The sequence below is a fragment of the Columba livia genome, chromosome 2, assembly GCF_036013475.1.
Source record: "Columba livia isolate bColLiv1 breed racing homer chromosome 2, bColLiv1.pat.W.v2, whole genome shotgun sequence".
Classification (NCBI taxonomy): domain Eukaryota; kingdom Metazoa; phylum Chordata; class Aves; order Columbiformes; family Columbidae; genus Columba; species Columba livia.
The window spans coordinates 49,380,809-49,402,096 of NC_088603.1; the positions used below are offsets into that span (position 1 = coordinate 49,380,809).

The following is a 21,288-nucleotide window of genomic DNA, read 5'->3' on the forward strand; positions in this document are numbered from 1 at the left end:
TTCAAGAGAACAGACTTGGGCTTGTCCAAGGAGCTGACAGGCAGGATCCTGTGAGAGACTGCCCTTCAGGGCAGAAGGGTCCAGGAGAGCTGGTGAATCTTCATGGATAACCAAGACTGATCATGGAATCATAGAATCATAGAATCATTTTGATTGGAAGACACCCTCAAAATCGCAGTGTCCAACCATTAACCTGACTCTAGCACTAAACTATGTCCCAAAGCACCTCATCTACACACTTTTAAACATTTCCAGGGATGGCGACTTAACCGCTTCACTGAGCAGACCGTTCCAGTGCCTGACTCTTTCTGTGAATAAATTTTTCCCAATATCCAATCTAAACCTCCCCTGGTGCAACTTGAGGCCATTTGCTCTTGTCCTACTGCTTGCTACTTGTGAGAAGAGACCAACACCCTTCATGCTGCAACCTCCTTTCAGGTAGTTGTAGACAGTGATAAGGTCTTCCCTCAGCCTCCTTTTCTCCAGGCTGAACAGCCCCAGTTCCCTCAGCTGCTCCTCATCAGACTTGTGCTCCAGACCCCTCACCAGCTTCGTTGCTTCCTTTGAGCTCTCTCCATCACCTCAATGAATTTCTTGTAGTGAGGGGCCCAAAACTGAACACAGGATTTGAGTTGTGGCCTCACCAGTGCCGAGTACAGGGAAATGATCGCTTCCCTAGTCCTGCTGGGCACATCTCTTGTTCTAATGTCTTGATTGCCAATTTTTCCTAGTATGGTTGGTTAGCAGTTACAAAATAATAGTAACAGATGTACAAAGAAACCCAGAAACCTCCCATCTTTTTCTTGTTTTCCAAATACATTTGAAGCAGATGTGCCACCTGCTGGTGCCAGTTTACTGTTATCTCTTGGATTGGAACCACTTAATCTACTTAATGGATATGCTTGAGAGCATAACTATTAGATATAGCAGATTGTATTTCAGGGTAGTTTAGGAGGTTTTCTTAAAGTTTAATAACAGAAATGTTTGTTTTATTATAATCCTAATTTCGCCATTTGAAAATATATTGGTTTCTTGCTTCTATCTTCTTTGGGGTCTAGATTTCTATCCTCTAATATATTTAGCTGTTGAATTTATTTTAACATCTGAATAGAAATGTTTATTTTAATTTCCATCTTTACACTTAGTTGTTATCCTACAGTGATATTTATTATTTCAGCTTTGCTGGTGATAGTTGTCACACAGTAGGCTTTCTAACAATCCTTTTAGACTGTTCTTTTACTCTGTATGTATACTCATAATATGATAATTATATTTCATTTTTTACTTAATGTAAGGATATTAACTACAAAGATATATATTACTTTTTTACTTTTTAAAACCTCCTATAACAGGTACCAAGTGTTGGCATTTGCGACAGATGCTGATGAAAGACAAGAAACAGAACAGCAAAAACTTAGTTCTGGAAAAAGACTTGCGGTAAAACCTGTTTGTTTTACATAACGTGTATGGTGCACTGCATACATGTTAAGAAGACCAATGCTAAGTAACGAATGGAAACTTTGTCTGCTGACAAAGGACCTGATCCAATTGCCATTAAAGGCAATGGAAAGACTCCAGTAGTTTTCTATTAAGTTTTCCTTGGGCTTCAGTTGTTTATGGTTGGACCTTCAAACTCACTGTTGTTCTAAGGGAGTGGGGGGGAAGAGAATCATATACTGGAAATACCTATTTCTAAGGCAGTCTTGTAATAAAATCTAAACTGTGGTAAAACAGATTAATAGGTACACCTGAAATATTGCTCATGTTTTTAATTTCAGTCCATTTGTGACTTTGTGTTGGACTTCCAAAATTAACCTCGTGCTACCTGGGGAATCCTTTCTGTTTTGAGAAAACTCAGCAGCGAAAAATACTTCCATAACTAGGCAGTATCCTCGACTCTTTTTGTGAAAATCCTGTGGATTCAGTGGTCTTCAGGAGGTCCCTGTGACTAAGCTGTTTAATATTTGAGCTGCCTCCTATTCAGAAGAAGAGATTTTCATTCTCTGTGGTCCTGCAGTAGAATTGCTTGTCTGCTAAATATGCTATGTAAAATGCTAGATTCAGCATATTTCATATATAACAGTAAAATATAGGGAGAACATTTTCCTTGCAGCGGCTAATCATAGAACTTTTTGAAATTGTCAGTCAGAATCCTACATTTTGAATTAGGAGTAGACGTAGTTTTTAAATAAGAAATCTGGAAGCTTCAACAGATATGCTGCGAATTATATACATTTAAAAAAATCTAAACTGAGAAGCATATGTGGAAATGAATGTAATAAGCCTTGCTTTTTTTTCCCTTTGGCTTTTAAGATGCCACTTACAGCATCATATGTCAGATACATCAGTATGTTTACTAACACATTCTATGTTTCTTCAAGCAAAATGATTGATGCTGTTCATATAAGAAGTGCTGACAGTTGAACTTGCAATTTGCTGACAGTTGATGTTTTTGACTTCAGAAATTCTGAATTTCTGTTTAACCAGCTTGGCAGTAGTCAAAAGCAATTTTTGCATATGTGAATTAGTTGAGATTTCTCAGAGGAGCTGAAATAACAAACCAATGAAAAGTATCAATAAGCAGTAGTATTGTTTAAAGATGTAAGGATATAGGCATGGTGGAATTTCTAAGTCGTTGCTTATTATATCAATGTGTGTAGGTGGAAAAGTAGACAAGCTGTCATATGCACAAACATACTTCTGATTTAAGGCTGTACATTAGTGACTGAAAACGTGAGTATTGGCTTACACACCTAAAATGTTGTCTGTTTTTCCATTTGCACGTATTGGTAGAATAAGTTATCACCTTTTGCTCTCTAACCTTGCCCTTAATATCTGAGGACATGTAAAGAGGCAGATTTAAATGATTCTGATACTCTGTTCTTATATTTAATTGTTAAAATATAAAGTGTTTTCATTTTGAATGGGATGTGTAATTTAAAATTTTAATATACTTAAGTGAACTGTGTAGCCATCAATTCACAACTATTTCAAGAAGTGGAGGATGTTTTTGCTACTTTAGTCACAATAAGGAAAGTTATCAACTGCCTTCAACATAAGAGGATAACTAATGTTTTCTCATTCAAAAAAAGACCTTGATTTTGCTTTTCTATCTATGTTAACAATATTCATGTAATTTGATGAATTCTAAGCCTTCTCTATAAGTTTTGTCTCCAATATGCAGCTGTCAACTGGTCTCTGGAGCATGTTTTTTCTTTTGAAGGTGGATTGGGTTTTAAACATCGGAGAACAAGCACTGGATATATGTGTTGTCTCCTTTAATCAAGCAGTTTCTTCTGTTTTTGTGCTTGGTGAGAGAAACTTCTTTTGCCTGAAGGATAATGGGCAAATTCGATTCATGAAAAAGCTTGATTACAGTCCAAGTTGCTTCATTCCTTATTGTTCAGGTTTGTAAAAGGAAAATTCAACTTAATTTTAGCTTGGTTACTTTTACAGCTAAGAATTTTTATTTTCACTGAATAAATATATTTTTTTTCTGAATAAGCTGTTGATTTGTAGAAAATCTGTGGAATTGGAGCTTTCTTTTTGGTTGAAGCAGATTTATTTTCAAAAGTTACTTAGTGTGAAGTGTCATAATTTTTAGAATCTAAATAGATATTTTCTCATCACCAAATTGAGGTAATTGTCTAGTGTTTGAGTAAGTTTGCCCAGACTACCCAAGCAACGAACATGGAAGAATGAGAGATTTTGAGAGTAAACTAGTGCTTGAGAACCTTCTGTCATTTACTGACAGTTACAAAAAACCAAATGAAGTTTACTGTTAGGAGATGAAACAACCAACTTTGTTGGAAGCCACTATAGAACTACAGATTCTTAAAACCTTTTCTATATTAATGTTTCAAAAACTATCTGATAAATTTTTGGCTCTTTGTCTTATTTTAAACTTAAAATATCATTTTAGTATTTGATCTTAACAATCTTCACATTTTATACTTTCTGATTTATTTATGCTATAAATAAAATCTATACATGCATATACCTTTTAATCAGTATTCACAGGTCAATGAATTAATGAAGACTAAGCATGAACAGCTGATATTTAACCTCTGTGTATTTTGTCGTACCTATCCTGGCATACTAATATGGCAATTACGAATCTTAGTCGTGTTTTAAATTGCCAGACAAGGCTGGCTAGAAGTGTAGAAATTTGTGGCATGTGTTGTGTAGTATGCAATTGAAATGGTTATCCATAATTAATCATGTATATCCTTGGTTATTGTCAATGTAACTTTCAGAAATGTTAATACTTTAATTATACTAAATTAATTTATAACAATTAATGGCTTGAAAGGAAAAGAAAAAAAATTGTAATGATATAAGCCTCAAAGAAAAGTACTGGCTTTTGAAAATCTTTCGTGCTAAAACTTGTTTTATATCTTTAACAGTGAAAGAAGGAACAATAAACACTCTAGTTGGAAACCATAATAAAATTTTGAATGTTTATCAAGATGTTACACTGAAATGGGCCACTCAACTTCCTCACATTCCTGTATCAGTGAAAGTAGCAAATTTACAGTAAGTAACTTATTAAAGTTTACTTTTTTCAGATTGATTTCCAGTTGTGAAATTTGCTTGTAGTTCTTAACAAACAGTTCTGAGGCGTGTAATAAATAGGGTGACTTGTAAAAGGAAAATTCTAAGTGTTTTTTCTTTATTTTGTAAAATATTAATATCATTAATGGGCATACCGTTAATTCTAGAAGAATACTAGAGTTGCTGTACTGTGCTTTAGATTTCTTGAGTGAAGGTAGAACCTGCGGTCTTGCACCTTCGGTGGAGTAGTTTCTTCTTTAAAATAATGGAAAGAGAAGCTTTGCAATCTGGTAAGATCCTTCCTTGAGACAGGCAAATAGGGAATCTCACTGAAAATCTGTTCTTCATTAGGCATTTAAGAGCATATGAATTCCAGAGATAATTTGTTGGAACAGATTATTCAACTCCAATGTTAAACTGTGGAAATTAAAGAACCATTTGAATGGCTCAGGATTGCACTGCAACAGACCAAAACCCTTTGTAAGATACACATGAGACAGGTCAGGAAAAACCTGGTTGGGTGGGGAATGGAGTGCAGAGAAATGGCATATTAATAACTTCTGCTGAGTCTGTCACTGGAATAAGAAAACTACAGAAAAGTTCAGCAAGTGTTTTTCCAACCCAGTTTATGCCTGTACTTTGTGCCACCAGAGCTGTGGTAGGTGCTGGCTGCCCAGTGCCTGTGACCATACTGGATGCAGTAGGAGTGTCCTTGTCAGGTAAATTCCTTCTGATCCCTGGCAGGCATGTGGCTTTTGTGCTAACATACACTGGTTTGTTGAATACTTGGTCGTGTTGTGTGTTTGATCTCGTAATAGATGAAAATGCAACATGTAACTAGCTTTACTGACTTGTGCAGAGTAATTTGAGAGATGTTTGTGTTTTGTTTGGTGCTAATGGTTGCCTAATGATTTTTTAACAATTTAAGGTTTTTTTTTTTCTCTCTGGAGAGAGTTCTGCTGGCTTTTATCCAACAGGTCTTACAAGTAAAATATAACAAATAGTCTCAGTGGGCCAGTTAGTATAAACCAAAAGTTAATTATGCAGGATATGACAGTACAGGTTTAGAAGTTTGGACAAAATATTTGTGTCAGAAAAAAGTTGGAAAAGGCATTGATTTTTACAACAGCAGATTGTACTAACATTTGTATATACCTTCTTTTTAAACATATTATTAAACCATCTGTTTCAATAATGCCTCAAAGAAGTTTATGCAGATTCTGCCTGTTCGCTATGAGCTTTAACACTCAATAGTTTGATCTTAGTGAGAATTTTGGGAACCTAATGTGTCCCAGATAATTTTGCTAGTTAAATTCAGAATTCCCACAGACCTGCTAATGCTAGGGTTTGGTTTGGGGTTTTGTTCTGTAGAGCGTGGAGAGACAGCAATCTAGTTATGCAAACTTCTTTATACAGGTTCTAATAAATGAAAGAACATCTGTGTGTCTAGACCCAATGGCCTGAGAGAGAGGGAGAAGTGTAGGGCTTATGTCTTTCAGAGCTGTGCTTCTGTCTTTCCATTTAAAAATACGCCATATGCTTGTACTACTTTTTGACATTAAAGATGAGCTAAATTGCAAAAACTGTTGTAAAGCTTATAGCGGTAGTCATTTGGCTTAAACAAAATATATGTTTGTTCTTTAAAAAAATGATTTGAAACAGGGTTCTTTGTGAGTCAATGTGATAATGATTTTCTAATACTCCATTCAAGAGTGGCCTCAGTCTCAGTTGGGGCCTCTGGGCACTACTGTAACATAAATAATATTAAGTACTTTAATAAGCATAGAGTTGTTAATCTTACACTGCCAAGAGACTGAAGTGTCTTAAATACGATGTATGTCAATTAATTGCTTTCACATCCTTTCCACTTTTATTCCAATAATACTTACAAATTAAATGGAGCATTCTGAAAGTATTTGTCTCTATGGATAATATACATTCATCTGTATTTTCTTGTTGGCATAATGTCTGTTATTTCTAATATAAGGCTCTGGCTTGCTGGTTAAGAAAAGCATTATTACAAGCTATTCCGTGTAAATCCCTTGGGGCAGGAGTAGTGATTTCCTCGGAAAGGCAGTTGTATACTTTATCCTATAATCTTGCTGGTCTACTTCTAAGATTGACTGCTCGAGTGCTTTGGAGAATTCCAGCTAAGTAACTTGTGTTTCTAGTGTGTGCACCTCCTTATTCTTTAAGAATTGATTTTTATCTTTTACAATAATGTGAAATACAGTATATCCCTGTTGCAATACCAGTATGTAAATAATGATAATAACACACTACAACATTTGGGATTGAATTCTAGCATAAACTGCTTTATTTCCATCACATTCTCAGAAACACAGAAGGAAAAATAGAATCAAAGATAAGTTGTTACTTATAACATGTTACTGATGTCTCTGCACTCTACAAGTGATATATTTTTAAGCTGTTGAACCACACTTTTTTTGCCTTCTATTAAAACCTGGATGTTCTCTGTCAGGAATTTGAAAATTCCCTATAAAAGCTTGTGATCAGAAGCTTAAACTACAGGTAAAAATTTGAGAGTTTATCTTATTTTTGGTTTTACCTGGAGATCTCTATAACTAAGGTCACTGAACTGGAAGTTCAGTTCTAATCATTGTTATAGAAGTTTGTCCGTTATTTTGTTAGAAGTTTAAATTCTGGTTCTGTTAATGTGTAGTAGTTACTAGCTGTTTATGACATTGTTTTAATGTCAAGAGGACTCCTACATGCTTAACACTGCATGGACTGCTTCAGAGGTATAACCACTTACATTACCAATTTGGATTAAACTGCTTAAGATTTTGTTTCAGCCCAAATTCACCTTCCCATGGATAAGCCTGCTTGGACAGTTATTATACATTTTTGCATACCCTGTGTTGTCATCCTTAACGTTATGGCTGTGCAAAAGCATTTTCACTGAAGCTGAAACTCTTGAAGAAAATGGTTTAGATATTCTGCCTGAGTTGATTTTAAAACCCCAAACTAAGCAAAAAATAATCCCAAACCCACTCCATCTAGAGTGGTTTGAAGAGAAACTGTCCATATGCTGCAGTTAGAACAGCCAAAATCTGAAAAGTTACAGAAAGGAATTAAGAGACTTCCTATTCCCCTCAAATTTTCAGTGTTGAAATGGTAATTTTGAGCACCAGTGTTTGCTTGGTATTCACCATAAATATTTAAATATCTTCTTAACATTGACTTCCTTCTTAGCATTGACTTCAAAGTCCATTGTCTTTTTTTATTGCCCTTCAGTTTTCATTTTTCTTTTTCACCAGAGACCTCTTCTCCAACACTTTCCATGTGCTTCCACATCTTCTTTGTGAAGGAAATTAATGAACTGTATCTCTTACCTTCATGGATTATCAGTTCTATTAATTTGTCACTTTTTGGTGCTTCTTGAGATGTGTTAGGTTTCTCTCTCTCTGCTGCGCCCCACCCTCCCCCATTTTCCCTCCTCCCTATTCTCCCTTCCCTAGTTCAGGTGTGGGAAGCAAGCCCATAGGAGCATAGAATTCTTGTTTGATAGAGCACGTCATATAAAAGTCATCTTTTTCCTGTTGGCAGGGATTTGAGCCTGTAAGGGCAAATGACCAAAAAGTTGGGTTATGTTTGTCTGAATCATCTGAAATAGCTTATTCAGAAAGTAGCAGAAAGTCACTTTTTAAGGGCCTGTCACAAGCTGTATTTGTTTTTCTGTGCCTGATTATCCCATCTCCATGTGTTTGACCATAAAAGGTCATTGGAGTAGATTAAAATACTTAGACAACTACTTTTCTATTTATTTGACACTAACTCACTTGTCAAAGCTGTTCCTAAGAGTACGGTGTTTTAATTGCTGATTGATTGCATTGAGTATTACTCTGACCTGGCTGGCCTGAAACTAGAACATTATGTTAATGTGCATTCAGTCTGAAGCAAAATAGCTTGTGTTTGTAGCCTCAGGGATGTTTCCATCACAAACACCCAAAATGCTGCTGTGGGTTGAGTTAAAACCACATAGAGCATTCAGTTTAGATGTGGTCTCAGGAGGGAGACTTCTGTTTTGGTCACTTTCAAGTCACAAATCTCTTTTTGCAAGAGGAAAGCATGAAGTCTTTCAGTCCGGGACTTTGTTTCTTCTGAACATTTTTAAAGTTCACTAGTCTTAATTTTACTGCTTGGTTTTGTTTCTATGCAGCCTTTAAGTTATATCTGATAAACCTGTGGATGCTAAAAGGTAGCCTGCCATTTTTTTCATTTAAATTGAAATAGACTGCAAACTTCTTCAGACACCTGGCTTTTTTTGAGTCAATATGTCATGTTGCCGTTTTGGTTCTTTGTGCTTTTGCCTATCCATCAAGAAATGAAGTCTGATCATATCTATATGGCAAAAAAATGCTGATTTCATGTGGAATTTATCAGCAGGCACATTTCTAATAGCATCCAGCCTTCTCTGAGGCTGGGAAAGATAATTCTCCCTTCTCTACTTAATGTATTGGGGACTTACTAATTTAGGCACCAGTTTATTAGCAAACTTCATGTTTAAATGAAGGATATTTTCACCTTCAGCCACATTGGAATTTGATTAGAAATACTCAAAAGAAAAAAATTATCCCCGCTTGTTTATAGGTAATTAGATGCTTCGCATATATGGTGTCTCTTGCTTTTTAGGAGCTACATCTAGGAATTAGAATATGGGAACCTTATTTTGTGAGTATTTATGTGAACTACTATATCTGTGAGCAGGAGGACTGTTCTTCATGGAAGAACAATTTTTGAAGCAAATAACCCACAAAATGATGTGAAATGATGTGTATGCTCTGTAAAATGTGAAGTTTCTTTTATTACAAGGGATTGACAGGTATGGACAAGTTGGTGAAAGTTACTGGAATATTTGCTTTGACTTTCATTTATTTGTCAGATAAATATCATTTTACTTGGTAGTGGAACAGCATGTTTTCTGAAGAGGAAATATAAAGCAGTCTGGAAAGATTTTTTGTCCAGAAGTAATTTGTCACCTTTAAAGAGTAAGAATTTCTGAGCTTCTTAAAATATTAAATTTCCAGCACCCAACCTTTTAACTTGAATAGGTTTTCATTATTTGAGATTTTTTTTTTTTTTTTAATAAACAAAAGTAGCTGTTGAAAAGCCAGGAAATAAAAGTAGACTTTATATGTTCAAAATGGCAAGCAGGCACACTTAGTAAGCTTTATCCGCACTTCAACTCCTCATGAACTTTAAGTCTGCCTAGGTTTAAACTGAGGAATGCTCCCATAAAAATATCCCAGGGTTCCATGTCTTCACCACTGATTCTGTTTTGCTCAGTTTTCAATCACAAAGTTATTTTTTCTGTTAATTGCTAGCACTGCAGCTGACTGTGATATTTGAAAATTACTTAAATAATGTTTTTAATTGCTTCTCAAAGTAGGATCATTGCAGACTATAGGGGTCACGCCTGAACTCGTAACATCAGTGTTGTGAATCACCAGCCCATTAAGACTGTATCACATAGTAATGTATTTATCAGCCATCTATTAAAGCCACATTACCATATGCTATTTGTGTTCATATTTTGTCTTATGCTGTTACGTATTTGATTATGTATTCTACTGAATCAAAGACTTAAAGTAATAAATTCAAAGTTGTGTTGTGTAGGCTGAGATGCAGGAAATACTGCAGCTTACTGAATCACTTCAAATGATTGAATTGAGATGCTATAGTAGCGTCCAGTTTTCTTACTGCTTGTAAGACAAAGTGATATGGTAGCTCTAAAATTTCTGTTGTTCTTGTATGAGTCCTTCTTCCCCTTGCAGAAATAATAAAGGAGCAGAGGCTGACTAATGAAGGTACTGAAAATGAATTTTCTATGTAATCATATTGATTAGTGTTTGAATATTTGTATTGTCCTATGTGACGTTGATAGCCATGGCTACTGAACTTTCCTGTCTCTTGGAAAATATCCACTTGTGTTATAGTTACACAGGTGCATTATAAGAAAGTATTTTACAATATTTTTAAATACTTACAAGTTAGTTTTGGAGACAATTACTTCTAATTTACTGAAACAATAGTCTCTTGCTATGTGCTGAGTTATCATTTTACTCCTAGGTGCCTCTTTCCTTTTTTCTTCCATCTTTTCTAATAAAAGGATGTGTAACATGCATAACAGGTGAGTACTGTAAAAAGATCTGTACAGTGTTGTTTAATTATCTAGTAATTTCCAGCCTGTTTTGCATGTACATACTTATTTCTTGGTTACCTGTCTCTGACTTTTCTGTTTTGCCATATACTACTACAGGCATGTGGCATTCATTCTTTCTAACCAGAGATAACCACATAAGCATACTTACAGATCAAAGTGAGAAGGTTTTTTGCCTTGATAGTCTGATGTGTCACCTTTGAACTGCCAGTGTTGTTGTTGCTCTTGGCTATTTGATGACCATACCAGCAACAATGAATGCCTGCAAAAAAATTCCTGATGCTTTAGCCCTGGGTTCAAAAGAGTATGTGGAGAAGGGTTGGGTAGTTTTCATGGCTTTGTATCTTACTGTGTATTCCAATACTCTGTTCCCATCCAGTGTCTCCCATTAGTCTGCAGCTTGACTGCAAGGCTGAGGAATATGGCTTGGGTGACTTTGGTTAACACGGATTGTCTGTACGCCACCTCCAGTGCATGTTAAGCATAAGCCAGGTGATAAGTGCTGCTACACTTCAGGATTGCTAATCAGTTTGCATTTGGAAGGGGAACACAATACTGAAAGAGACATGTATTGCATTTAAAACTAATCCTGTCTTTACACCAACACCAAACAATTAAGAATTTTACAGTTATTGGAGCATACATCCATGGAGACAATAACTTTTCTCACCTTCTAGAAAAAAGCTTAATACAATACTAGTTTTGTTTTTTTATTTAGTTGTTAGCATTTCATAATATTAGAATGACTAGTAAGAAATGTGTGATTTTTTTATACTTATTTGTATAATGACATAAAAAGACCCTGGAGACTGTTGTTCACTGGCTTTGCAGAACCGAGACTTATCTTCTATGCGTGAAGAAATAGCTTGAGCCAGACACAGTTAACGTGCTTGTAACTTTGTGGCACTTTGTCTGAATAAGTTTATATATAACTCTCTGATTCAGTAACCTGTCTCTATAAAGAAGAGAACGTAAGCTAGTGTTTAATTCTTTGTTTTGACAAAGGATTAATTCCCAGATTTGAACTCGTGTGTAGCACGACAGACTGGTCAGTTTAATTTAAATGGGGAACATGAATCAAAAGATTGGAGTTCAGAATTCTGGTGTATATCCATTGGCTGAAAATGTGCTTTGTGAAGGTTTACCTTCCAATATTTTTTGAAGAAAATGAAAATGAAAATCTGTGATCACTTTGCAAGTGACAAAATATTGCTCTGGTCCAAAAATGGACTTGAAACGAAAACTTGTGTTCTGGCACAGAATCATAGTAGATTGGGTGGTTCATGAACGTACTTTGTGTAGCTGGGCTCCCCAAGCAGTAGAAGGGCAACAGGAACTGAATTTAACTGGAAGAAATATGAAGAAATGTTGTAGTTGAATTAAGTATATAAGGTGTAAAAGTGCACTCACATATGGGTAATAGTGGGTGGAGTCAAAATAAAACCCCTCTCATTGAATTTTTTAGTTATCCAGATGCTTGAAAATACTTTGTTCTTCATTCCAGCCCATCTGTTATTCCTTATTATAACTGACATCACCACAGCTACCGCAACTGTTAAAGAATCACCATATAAAAATGGCAAAACTTACATATAAAACCGGCAAAACTTAGCACTTATTACACAGTTTTATGGAAAGAAAACTGCAGGAATCAAACTTTATTGAAACATTTTTCCTTTTTCTGTATCATAGTATGTAATAGAAGCAATGCCAGTTATGACGCACAGTATAAACTGCTCAGTTATATACATGTACATATATAAATTTTTATTTGAGTGTTCTGTGAGAATTTTGCCTAATCTGAGAAGTTAAATGCAGAGAATTCTGGAATCTTTATGCTTAAACATACTTGCACTTAAAAAAATGTTTTAAGAAAAAAAGATAATTTTGTTTTTCATCACTAAATTGCCACTGGATTGTTAAGAGATGACAGTACAAAATATTACTCTTTTAAAGGTCTTTTGAAGAGATAGTTTTAGTGTCTGTAAGCCTACCCACAAAATATGAACATTTAGGATTCTGATCCTGCAAAAGACACAGATGTGCCAAATACTATGTCCAGCATATACTGTGATTCATGACGGGGCTTTCTAACAAGTTGTTTCAAATGGTATTTACTGTATAATATTAAGCACATGTCCATATTGTGAGTTCTCCTAATTTTATTGCATGCCACTTACTTGCTTTTTCTAAAAGCCTTCTTTTACAGTCAGATGGTTTTGTAAGGGTTTCAGCTTACTTTAAAATAACATTTAAAATATTCCTGCCCTCATGGTTCTAGAGAAAACGTTAAAAGAGAAAATTCTAACTGCTCAAGAACAAGAAGGCAAGTAACTCCTCCTCTAGTATTTAAAATAAAATACTTGCTTTTAAACAAATACCATTGGGTTTTTTCTGTTAACCCACAATTTATCTGTGGCTGTTCATGTTGTGCCAGAGTAGGATATAACTGTATCAGGTTCTGGACTAAGTCTTGAAGCTGGGTATTGAGCAGTAGGCTGGAGTTTATGGCTGTATTGTGACACTAGTCTGGATGTGCAAGACATCTTGTTTGAAAAACAGTTATTCTGAGCAATCTAAAGCTGTTGATTTTGAATGTCTTGATTATTATGCTATTGACATGAATTACTTTTTTTTTTTCTTACAAGGATTATTAGGTGGGACATTTATGTTAAGCTTGGTAGACGAGAGCCTGCTAGCAGTGCAAGGCACCAGAAATGCTTATAAAGAGCAGCTTTGCTCTTTGGACAGGGTGAAAGGCCAATGATAAGTATTGTTAAAAGTAACAGTGTATGCACTTTTTCGTGCTTGAAATGCTGGTGAATTTTGAAGCTTTTAGGGACATCACTGTCAAACTGTGAGGAGAAAGAGATTGAGATTAACTTGAGTGTTTTTCAAGTTACGTAATAGTCAATCCTTTCAGAATAAACCTGTGGTAAAGACACATCATGGCTATTCCTGTTAGCCGTTTTGTAGTCTGTGGGCAGTCTTAATTTTCCTCGTGTACCGTCTAATATTATAATAGCTTATATGAAGCCAACAGTTAAGAATAAGCTTTGTCTAAACCTTACTAGAGTGTAGATGTTATCAGTATAGCACCTTTATTGTTGGAAGCAGAGATGCTGGGGGCCTCTCCAGCTTGCCTGGAGTGAAATGGAGTCTAACTGTGTTCTCTTGATGTGGAAGAAGAGAAGGTTCAGATGAAGGATAAACTTTGAAGGCCCTCCAGATCCTCTGTTCATGACGCCATAGCAGCTGTTATACCTTTTGGTACATACAGCCTTTGAGGCTTTGGAAGCTGCGATATAACTGTGTGCCAGTGAGGGAGTATGACCTTGAACCAGGTTTTTGAGTTGAGGCAAAGGAGGTGCAAATGAAGAAATATGTACTTGTTGCTGTAGCTCCAAGAGAGAGTGAAGCATGGAGATAATTTACGTGTATCACAGTTGGTTTTAATTTCTTTCCTATTACTAACACTGGTGCTATCATAAATAAAATCACAATGTAATTTCTCTTGTTTCTTATTATGTGGAGCTCTGAACTAGAGGCTGCACTCTCATTTAAAGTAAACAGGTTTTCTTATCAGTTCTCACATTCATTTTCAATTCACATAATGCCACTAATTGTCTTAGATATTGAACTGTGGTAATAATGAATGTAATGTGGAAGTTATGACTTTTCCTTTAATATAGTCTACTTCAGAGCTCTTCACATTTTTTGCTTAAAGCAAGATAATATATTTCTGGAGGCCTGTGTCATCCCCCTAAATATTCTGGTTTTATTCTACTTTGTGATAAATGCTAATTTTCATTTAAATCTGCATTTTGTATAGCTTGCTATTTTTAATAAAACCTTTACTGCTTTTGAAATGGTTTTGATTTTATATTTAAAACAATAAGAAACTAAGTTGGTTAATATTTCAGATGAAAAATAATTTTGTATGTAATTTGTAGCATGAACTTAAATCGCCTGTCTAGCCTGTCTATACCAGTGTGTTTCCTTCCTGAAGGAACCAGAAGATGGTGCCATGCATGAATGTCTGTCCCTCTATGTGCGTTGTTAAGTTTTAACCTGTTTAATATTCCCTAAAACTGTCAAGCTGTCGTACTAACCCTGCTAAAAACCAAAACAAAACCACAAAAAACCCTCACCAACACCCCCGAAAAACCTCAAACAAATGACAAAAACCCAACCAACCAGCCAAAAAACCCACCGTTCTGCTTGATTTAATGTGACCTGGTAGCTTTGGGGGCACTCCTAAAGCTCCTCACAAGCCTTGTGGTGCTCCCTGCAGGTGGCAGTAGTGATCTGGCAGAAAAGACCCCTGACCCAAACTTTCATGAGTACTATTTGATTTTAACTTGGCAGTAAATTTTAACTTGGCAGTAAAACCAGATGATTTCCATTGCTTTTTTTCTTTCCCTATGTTGTTGTTTGGTCAAAGATGCTCCTTCTGATGTGGTCACTGGATGGCATTTGGCCTTTTAGGCAGAGTCTCTTTCAAAGAGAAAACTACTCAAGCTAAAGACTTGTCTGAAGGTGTTGTGCAGTAAGGCACTAGTTTGCTCTTGTGCTGTGAGGTGTCACCAAGGTGCTAGTGAAAATGCATTCAGTCCTAAGTAGAGAGTGGAAGTACTGTATAAGACCTGGAAGCTAGAGAACCCTTCAGGCATTCAAAATGGTAACGCTTTGGCCAAATTCAGGTTCTGACTCTCAGTGGATTTCAGTGGATTTCTTCTTATAAGAGGGGATAGGTGTTGGCCTGTTGTTCTAGTTATAACTTCCTTTTTTTTCTTTTCTTTTCCTTTCTTTTTTTAACTGCTTTTTCATAGATTATCAAGATGAAGTCATGTTTCATTTCCCTTTTCCTCTTACACGTATTTCATAATTTTTTTAAACTAGATTTGTGTCTGGTATTCATTAAGATCAACAATCTTAAACTATCACAAAATAGAAAGATGAAGAATGCTTTTCTGTAAAGCAACAGCACAAATTATATACCACTTAATGATATTCAATATAATTACATATTGTTGTAAAATTATAGTTGAACACTATATTTATATTATGTTTGCATGCCCTCTGCAGAGGGTGCAAAGTGTGTTAAATACCTAAGATAAATAGCCTTAAAAGGATTCTAGTTTCTGAGAGCAAACAGATTGTCTGTTTTCATGTGTAATAGCAGAACGAGGAAGTCTTACACATGCACATATTACTTTTGATGTAAGTTTGAGTAAAGGTTTTTATAATGAGGAAGAGATTTTCAAAGGAACATGAGGGTGCTCCACAGATACCACCAATTTTTACGTGGCTTTGGGTAGCTGACACTGAGTTTCACCAGGTATACTTTATATATTCGGCTGAAGGTCTGATTTTGAAGTGTGTGTTTAATGGGCTTTTGACTTTCAATCCCATTAGTTCATGTTAGAAATGCTTATAGTTTATTACTCCTTGTCTGATCTTCCTTTAGCATTTCATCAAATGCTTCACACAGTTACAGCTAAAATGACATTGAAATGGTAGTGAAACTTAGAACAATTTTAGTTTTCAAAGGCAGTAAACTAAAAGTGCTATTGTAGTTATGCTCTTGCACGTAATTATTTTAGGGGATGATAAAATGAGGAGAGAATTTGATCCAAAATACTTGAGCACAGTTCAGGAATTAATTTCCTAGTTTATTAGTTTATAAATAGCACATTTTCAGTAGTATTGCAGAGCATCTTGTTTTCTAAAATGATTGGTATAAGTAATGTCCATTAAAACTAATTTTGCCATTGAGGTAGAAGTTTTATGTGCTATTATAAATATAAATAATTAAGGCTGTAAATGGTGTCAATAACCAGACCTTGTCCTGAGAGTTGTCCAAGACTTAGCTTGTGTCATTCAAATGGAACTCAAAATTACAGATTCGACTTCTAAGTCAACTGTTTGAGTGATCAGTTTGGTATTAAATAACTAGAAACATGCAAAGCATTTTAATTTCTTCAAGAATTATGTTGTGAGCAATTTGTTTAGTAAGAGAAGACCCACAAAAACATGTGCTGTTATTATTACCCAGAATCCAATAAAAGATAGTTTTTCAAATTATTACCATATGTGTGTGGGAGTTGCTTTGTACTGTAAAGTTATTTTAGATACCAGAATAATTTGTTTCATACTTTGAGTTCCTCACTGTTGAAATGTCCCCTTAGATTTGCTATTATTTTGAGTATTGTGTGATATATAGTAAAAAAAAAAAAAAAAAAAAGTTTACAATAAAAGAAATTTAACAAGTAATTGAAATTCCAGATTGTGTGCAAAATGTGCCAAATGAAGTAACGATATTTGCAGGGATATTGTATGAGTGCAGTAGCTGCGGGGAAACTACTATAAAACTGTTAAATATGCTCCCCCTATTATAAAAGCTTGAGAAAATATGGCAGTCCTGACTGGCTGACAAACATTCCAACAGAGAAATTAATGTATTAAAAATCATATGTTATAACTGGTTACCCATATTTTCCTTACTGTTTCTATTGATGTACAAATTCATGGACAGCTTTAACAAGGAAAGATTACTGAAAAAAGCTTTTTAATCTTTGTATATTTTTCATATTGAACAATCTTCTGAGGGCCCAGCAGAACAGTAACTGAAGTAAAGGAAAAGTGTAATTTGTAATGCTGCTTCCTTAAACCAGTGCTTTTATCTCTGAGCTAGTGCAGACTTAAAGAATGTCATGGCTAACAGGAAAGTTGGTTTTATTTTAAGATGAAGTTTTTGAATGTGCATTCTGTAATGCTGACATAAACTCAGAAGTTAAGAAATGCACAATTTAGAAAGGAAAATAATCCCATTGATTTTAGTTTATTTCATTTGATATATTCATTACCTGCAGATGATTGTCAAGTTAAAGGTGTATAGGAAGGACTGGATTTACAAACCACTTTTGAATGTGTTTTACTTTAGTAGTATATCATCAAAGATTTATTGCTAACAGTGTAGCTGTATTTCTTCATGCCCTTTTCATTTACATTCAGATGTCTTCATGGATCTTCCCTTCTTAGCTTAAGAGACTCGTAGCCTCAGGAAAGAAATTTTAAGATGATCCAAAGCATTACTGGAGAATTTTAGAAATTGTTTTGTTTTCAGCTATCAGTTTTCTTTATCCTGTTGTGGAGCAAGTTCATGATGCAGTTTGTCTTGTCCCGTTTTTTTTTTGGCGACTTCATTATTTGCTGTAACTAAATAGCGAAGCGTGGGGCAGTGTATTGGGTAGCATGGTAGCATCTCCTTTAACAACACCCTTTTTTAAAGGCTTTGCTGTGCCCATGGCCAGTGTGGTGAGGTTCTTTGCAAACATTTGTCAAGCATTAAGCAAAGTCCTCTGCATTAGGTGTTATTTGCATACCCTACCAAGACTGCATTATGGTCCAAGTATTCAGAATAGTCTGTCTCCTTGCATTAGCCCAATGTGTTTGTTCCATGTGCCATCCAGAATTCTGTAAATGTAGCACAGATGTGTGTTGTACAGATATTTTTGTATGTAGGAAACTAGGATGAGCAATTCTGCATGTATAACAATTCCAACAACAGACCCAGTCCTGAGCAAGGAAACCAACTATAGCTGGCAATAAATATTCAAGCAGCCAGAGGAAGCAAGGACTCGTGCTTCATTCCACTGCCTCTCACTTTGGGTCGAGAGTTTACAATTTGCCAGAAAGAACAAATGCGAACTCCAAGCTCTCAGGTCACAAACAGGCTGTCACATTCACAGGACGGCTGCTAACACAGGTACTGGATATGTAAGTTGAAAATCAGTATTAAGTCTTCTGCTTTCTTAAAGTATTTGTTGGGGGAGACTTGGCATCTCCAGCCTTATGGTGCTCAGGAATAGAGCTTCCTATTACAGTTTGCTTAGTTTTTGTAGTGAATGTTAATGTATGTTCAAAATTACAGTGGTGGCTGGAAGCTCTTCTGTGGCAATAGGAACAGGAGTCCCAAAAGAGGTGACTATTTCTGTTTGAGATGAGCTTATAGGATATATAAGGGGAACTGTGTGTTTTGAGGCCTATTATGTGTGTTCCGTTTCAGAAGGCGGTTCAGACTTGCATGTTCCACCTGCAGCAAGGGGCTAGCTGGGGATACCAGTTGTCCAAAAGAAACCCCAACCAGTTTCCATACATTTGTAGTTCAACCAGGAGATTTATTTCATTCACTGAGTAAAAATTACTTCCCACAGAAAGAGAAAGCTCAAACTTGTCTGTAGAAACTACTTATTTGGATACTGCCCAGTGGAGTCTTTATTTCTATATGCAGTTATAATGTAACTGTACAGAGTTGAGATGATCTCAGTTACAGCATAGTTTTTCCAGAATATTTGATTACAGTTGTGAAACCAACACTCCAATTGTGGACTTAGCATTCTGTAAAAAGGCATTTTGGATCATCCAGTTGGACCATTGGTTATCAAAATTAATTTGTGACACTTGTTTGACTTTGTAATTACTATTACCCTGGAAAATTTTGGAATGAGGTTTTTCCATCTGTGTATACTGGAGCCATGCTACAAGACTACATAGGAAACCAGAAGAGAATTCAGTTTTTTTCATATAGATATCTGGCTTTTAATGAGGATTGTGCTAGAGCAGGCACTTGAAAGGTGTCAGCATATGTAAGTTAAAGGATTTTTTGTTAATTCTTTATAAATTATAGCTTGAACACTTAGACAAATGAAGTGTTTTATGTGGCTTTGATTAGTGGGATAGTGTGTTAGGCTTTCTTATAAAAATTTAAGTCCTATATCTAAGAATTAAATTTGATCTGTCTTTGCTTTATATGGCAGTTGTATTTGATGCAAAGGCAGTGTCTGCTATAAAAGTATGGAATAAGAGCAAATTATTGGTATGACTGTGTCACCTCATGATTATGAATATAAATACAAGCTTTTAATTTAATTAAGAGTAAGCATTTTAAAAAATAAAATGGAAGTTAAGCTTCCTCCTAACTTTTGCTGTTAACATGTATGCTAGTCTTTCTACTGATCAGTTCTTCTGTTTAGGAATTCTTCAGGCTAAGCAAAGTGTTTGCAGTACTCCCTGTTGTCTCATAATTTGTTTAATACTTTCATACATCTCGCATTTGCATCATACATGATCAGATAAACGAAATAGTGGGATTTTTGTAAGAGTAAGTTCAATGAAGTATTGTTCCCTTGAGGGAAAAGAGACTATAATGTAGCTAATAAACTACTCATTTGTATTGATCCAGAGCTGTGCAAGGGGAATGTTATGGATCCATGTGGATACCTTTTGGAAAGATGCTGCAGGGAAGAGCCAGCCAGGGTTTGAAGCAGCACAGTAGCTGCAGTAGCAGGCAAAGAAATGGGTTACGACAGCTACTGAAACCATCGAAGTCCTGCTGCTGTCTTCACTGTGAACACATTCCATCCATTAGTGGTTTCTTCTGTTGTATCCTTTCCCTTCCCTTGGTGTTCCATTTAGCTAAGTCTTCCTCCTAAATACCAGCCTGAATATCCATACTTTGAAAAACTTAAGTAACAATTTTAGAATAAAACAAGGTTACAGCTGTGCTGTCTACTCAGCTTGTTTGTTCTGACACTTTCCGTTACCTGTCTTGATTATACAGATTCTGAGATACTTGGGTGATGTTTTAGTCATCTGTCGAGCACAGATTGGTTCTTAGGTGTAAATGCAATAAATGGGAGTAATATTAATAATCACATCTGAATTAAAGAATAAATATTTTTGTTTTCTGTTGGTCAAATAATCTAACTAACAACAGCAAGTTCTGTTATATTTGTAGATGGAACAGTAAAAGCAGCATAGATTCAATGTTAGTGCTTTTGTGATTTGTCCCATTTCCTCAATGAACTTTATTTTTTTTTTTTTTTTTTTTTTTTAATGCAGAGGCTTGAAGGGTGTTATAGTCACTCTGAGTGACGATGGTCATCTTCAGTGTTCCTACCTTGGAACTGATCCTTCAGTCTTCCAGGCTCCTAGAGTTGATTCTAGGGAAATAAACTATGAAGAATTTGATGCTGAAATGAAAAAGCTGCAGAAAAGCATCAAGGAGGCCACAAAAACACAAGGTATACTTCTCCCTTTTCTATAGTTGTACATACTTTTAACCACCTGAATTTCCTTTTAGCACTTTTATTTTCATACTTTAAACATAATTACATTTCTGCAGGAAATCACAGAATCACAGAATGTCAGGGATTGGAAGGGACCTCAAAAGATCATCCAGTCCAATCCCCCTGCCGGAGCAGGAACACCTAGGTGAGACTACACAGGAAGGCGTCCAGGCGGGTTTTGAATGTCTCCGGAGTAGGAGACTCCACAACCTCGCTGGGCAGCCTGTTCCAGTGTCTGTCACCCTCACTGAGAAGAAGTTTCTTCTCAAATTTAAGTGGAACCTTTTGTGTTCCAGTTTGTACCCATTGCTCCTTGTCCTATCATTGGTTGTCACCAAGAAGAGCCTGGCTCCATCCTCGTGACACTCGCCCTTTATATATTTGTAAACATTAATGAGGTCACCCCTCAGTCTCCTC

At 35.7% G+C, this 21,288-nt stretch overlaps 1 protein-coding gene across 10 annotated transcripts in view; it reads left to right on the forward strand.

Annotated features, from left to right (window-relative positions):
• BBS9 (Bardet-Biedl syndrome 9) overlaps positions 1-21,288 on the forward strand; it is a 307,045-nt gene that overhangs the window by 36,782 nt on the left and 248,975 nt on the right. For 5 of the 10 annotated variants that reach the window (XM_065055148.1, XM_065055150.1, XM_065055147.1 and 2 more), the window contains exons 8-13: positions 1,353-1,437; positions 3,224-3,407; positions 4,407-4,536; positions 5,206-5,273; positions 10,648-10,708; positions 20,645-20,826. In XM_065055148.1, the coding sequence (XP_064911220.1) occupies positions 1,353-1,437; positions 3,224-3,407; positions 4,407-4,536; positions 5,206-5,273; positions 10,648-10,708; positions 20,645-20,826 (710 nt within the window). The remainder of the gene's footprint in view (positions 1-1,352; positions 1,438-3,223; positions 3,408-4,406; positions 4,537-5,205; positions 5,274-10,647; positions 10,709-20,644; positions 20,827-21,288) is intronic. The other 5 variants (XM_065055155.1, XM_065055157.1, XM_065055152.1 and 2 more) reach the window with 1 other exon arrangement.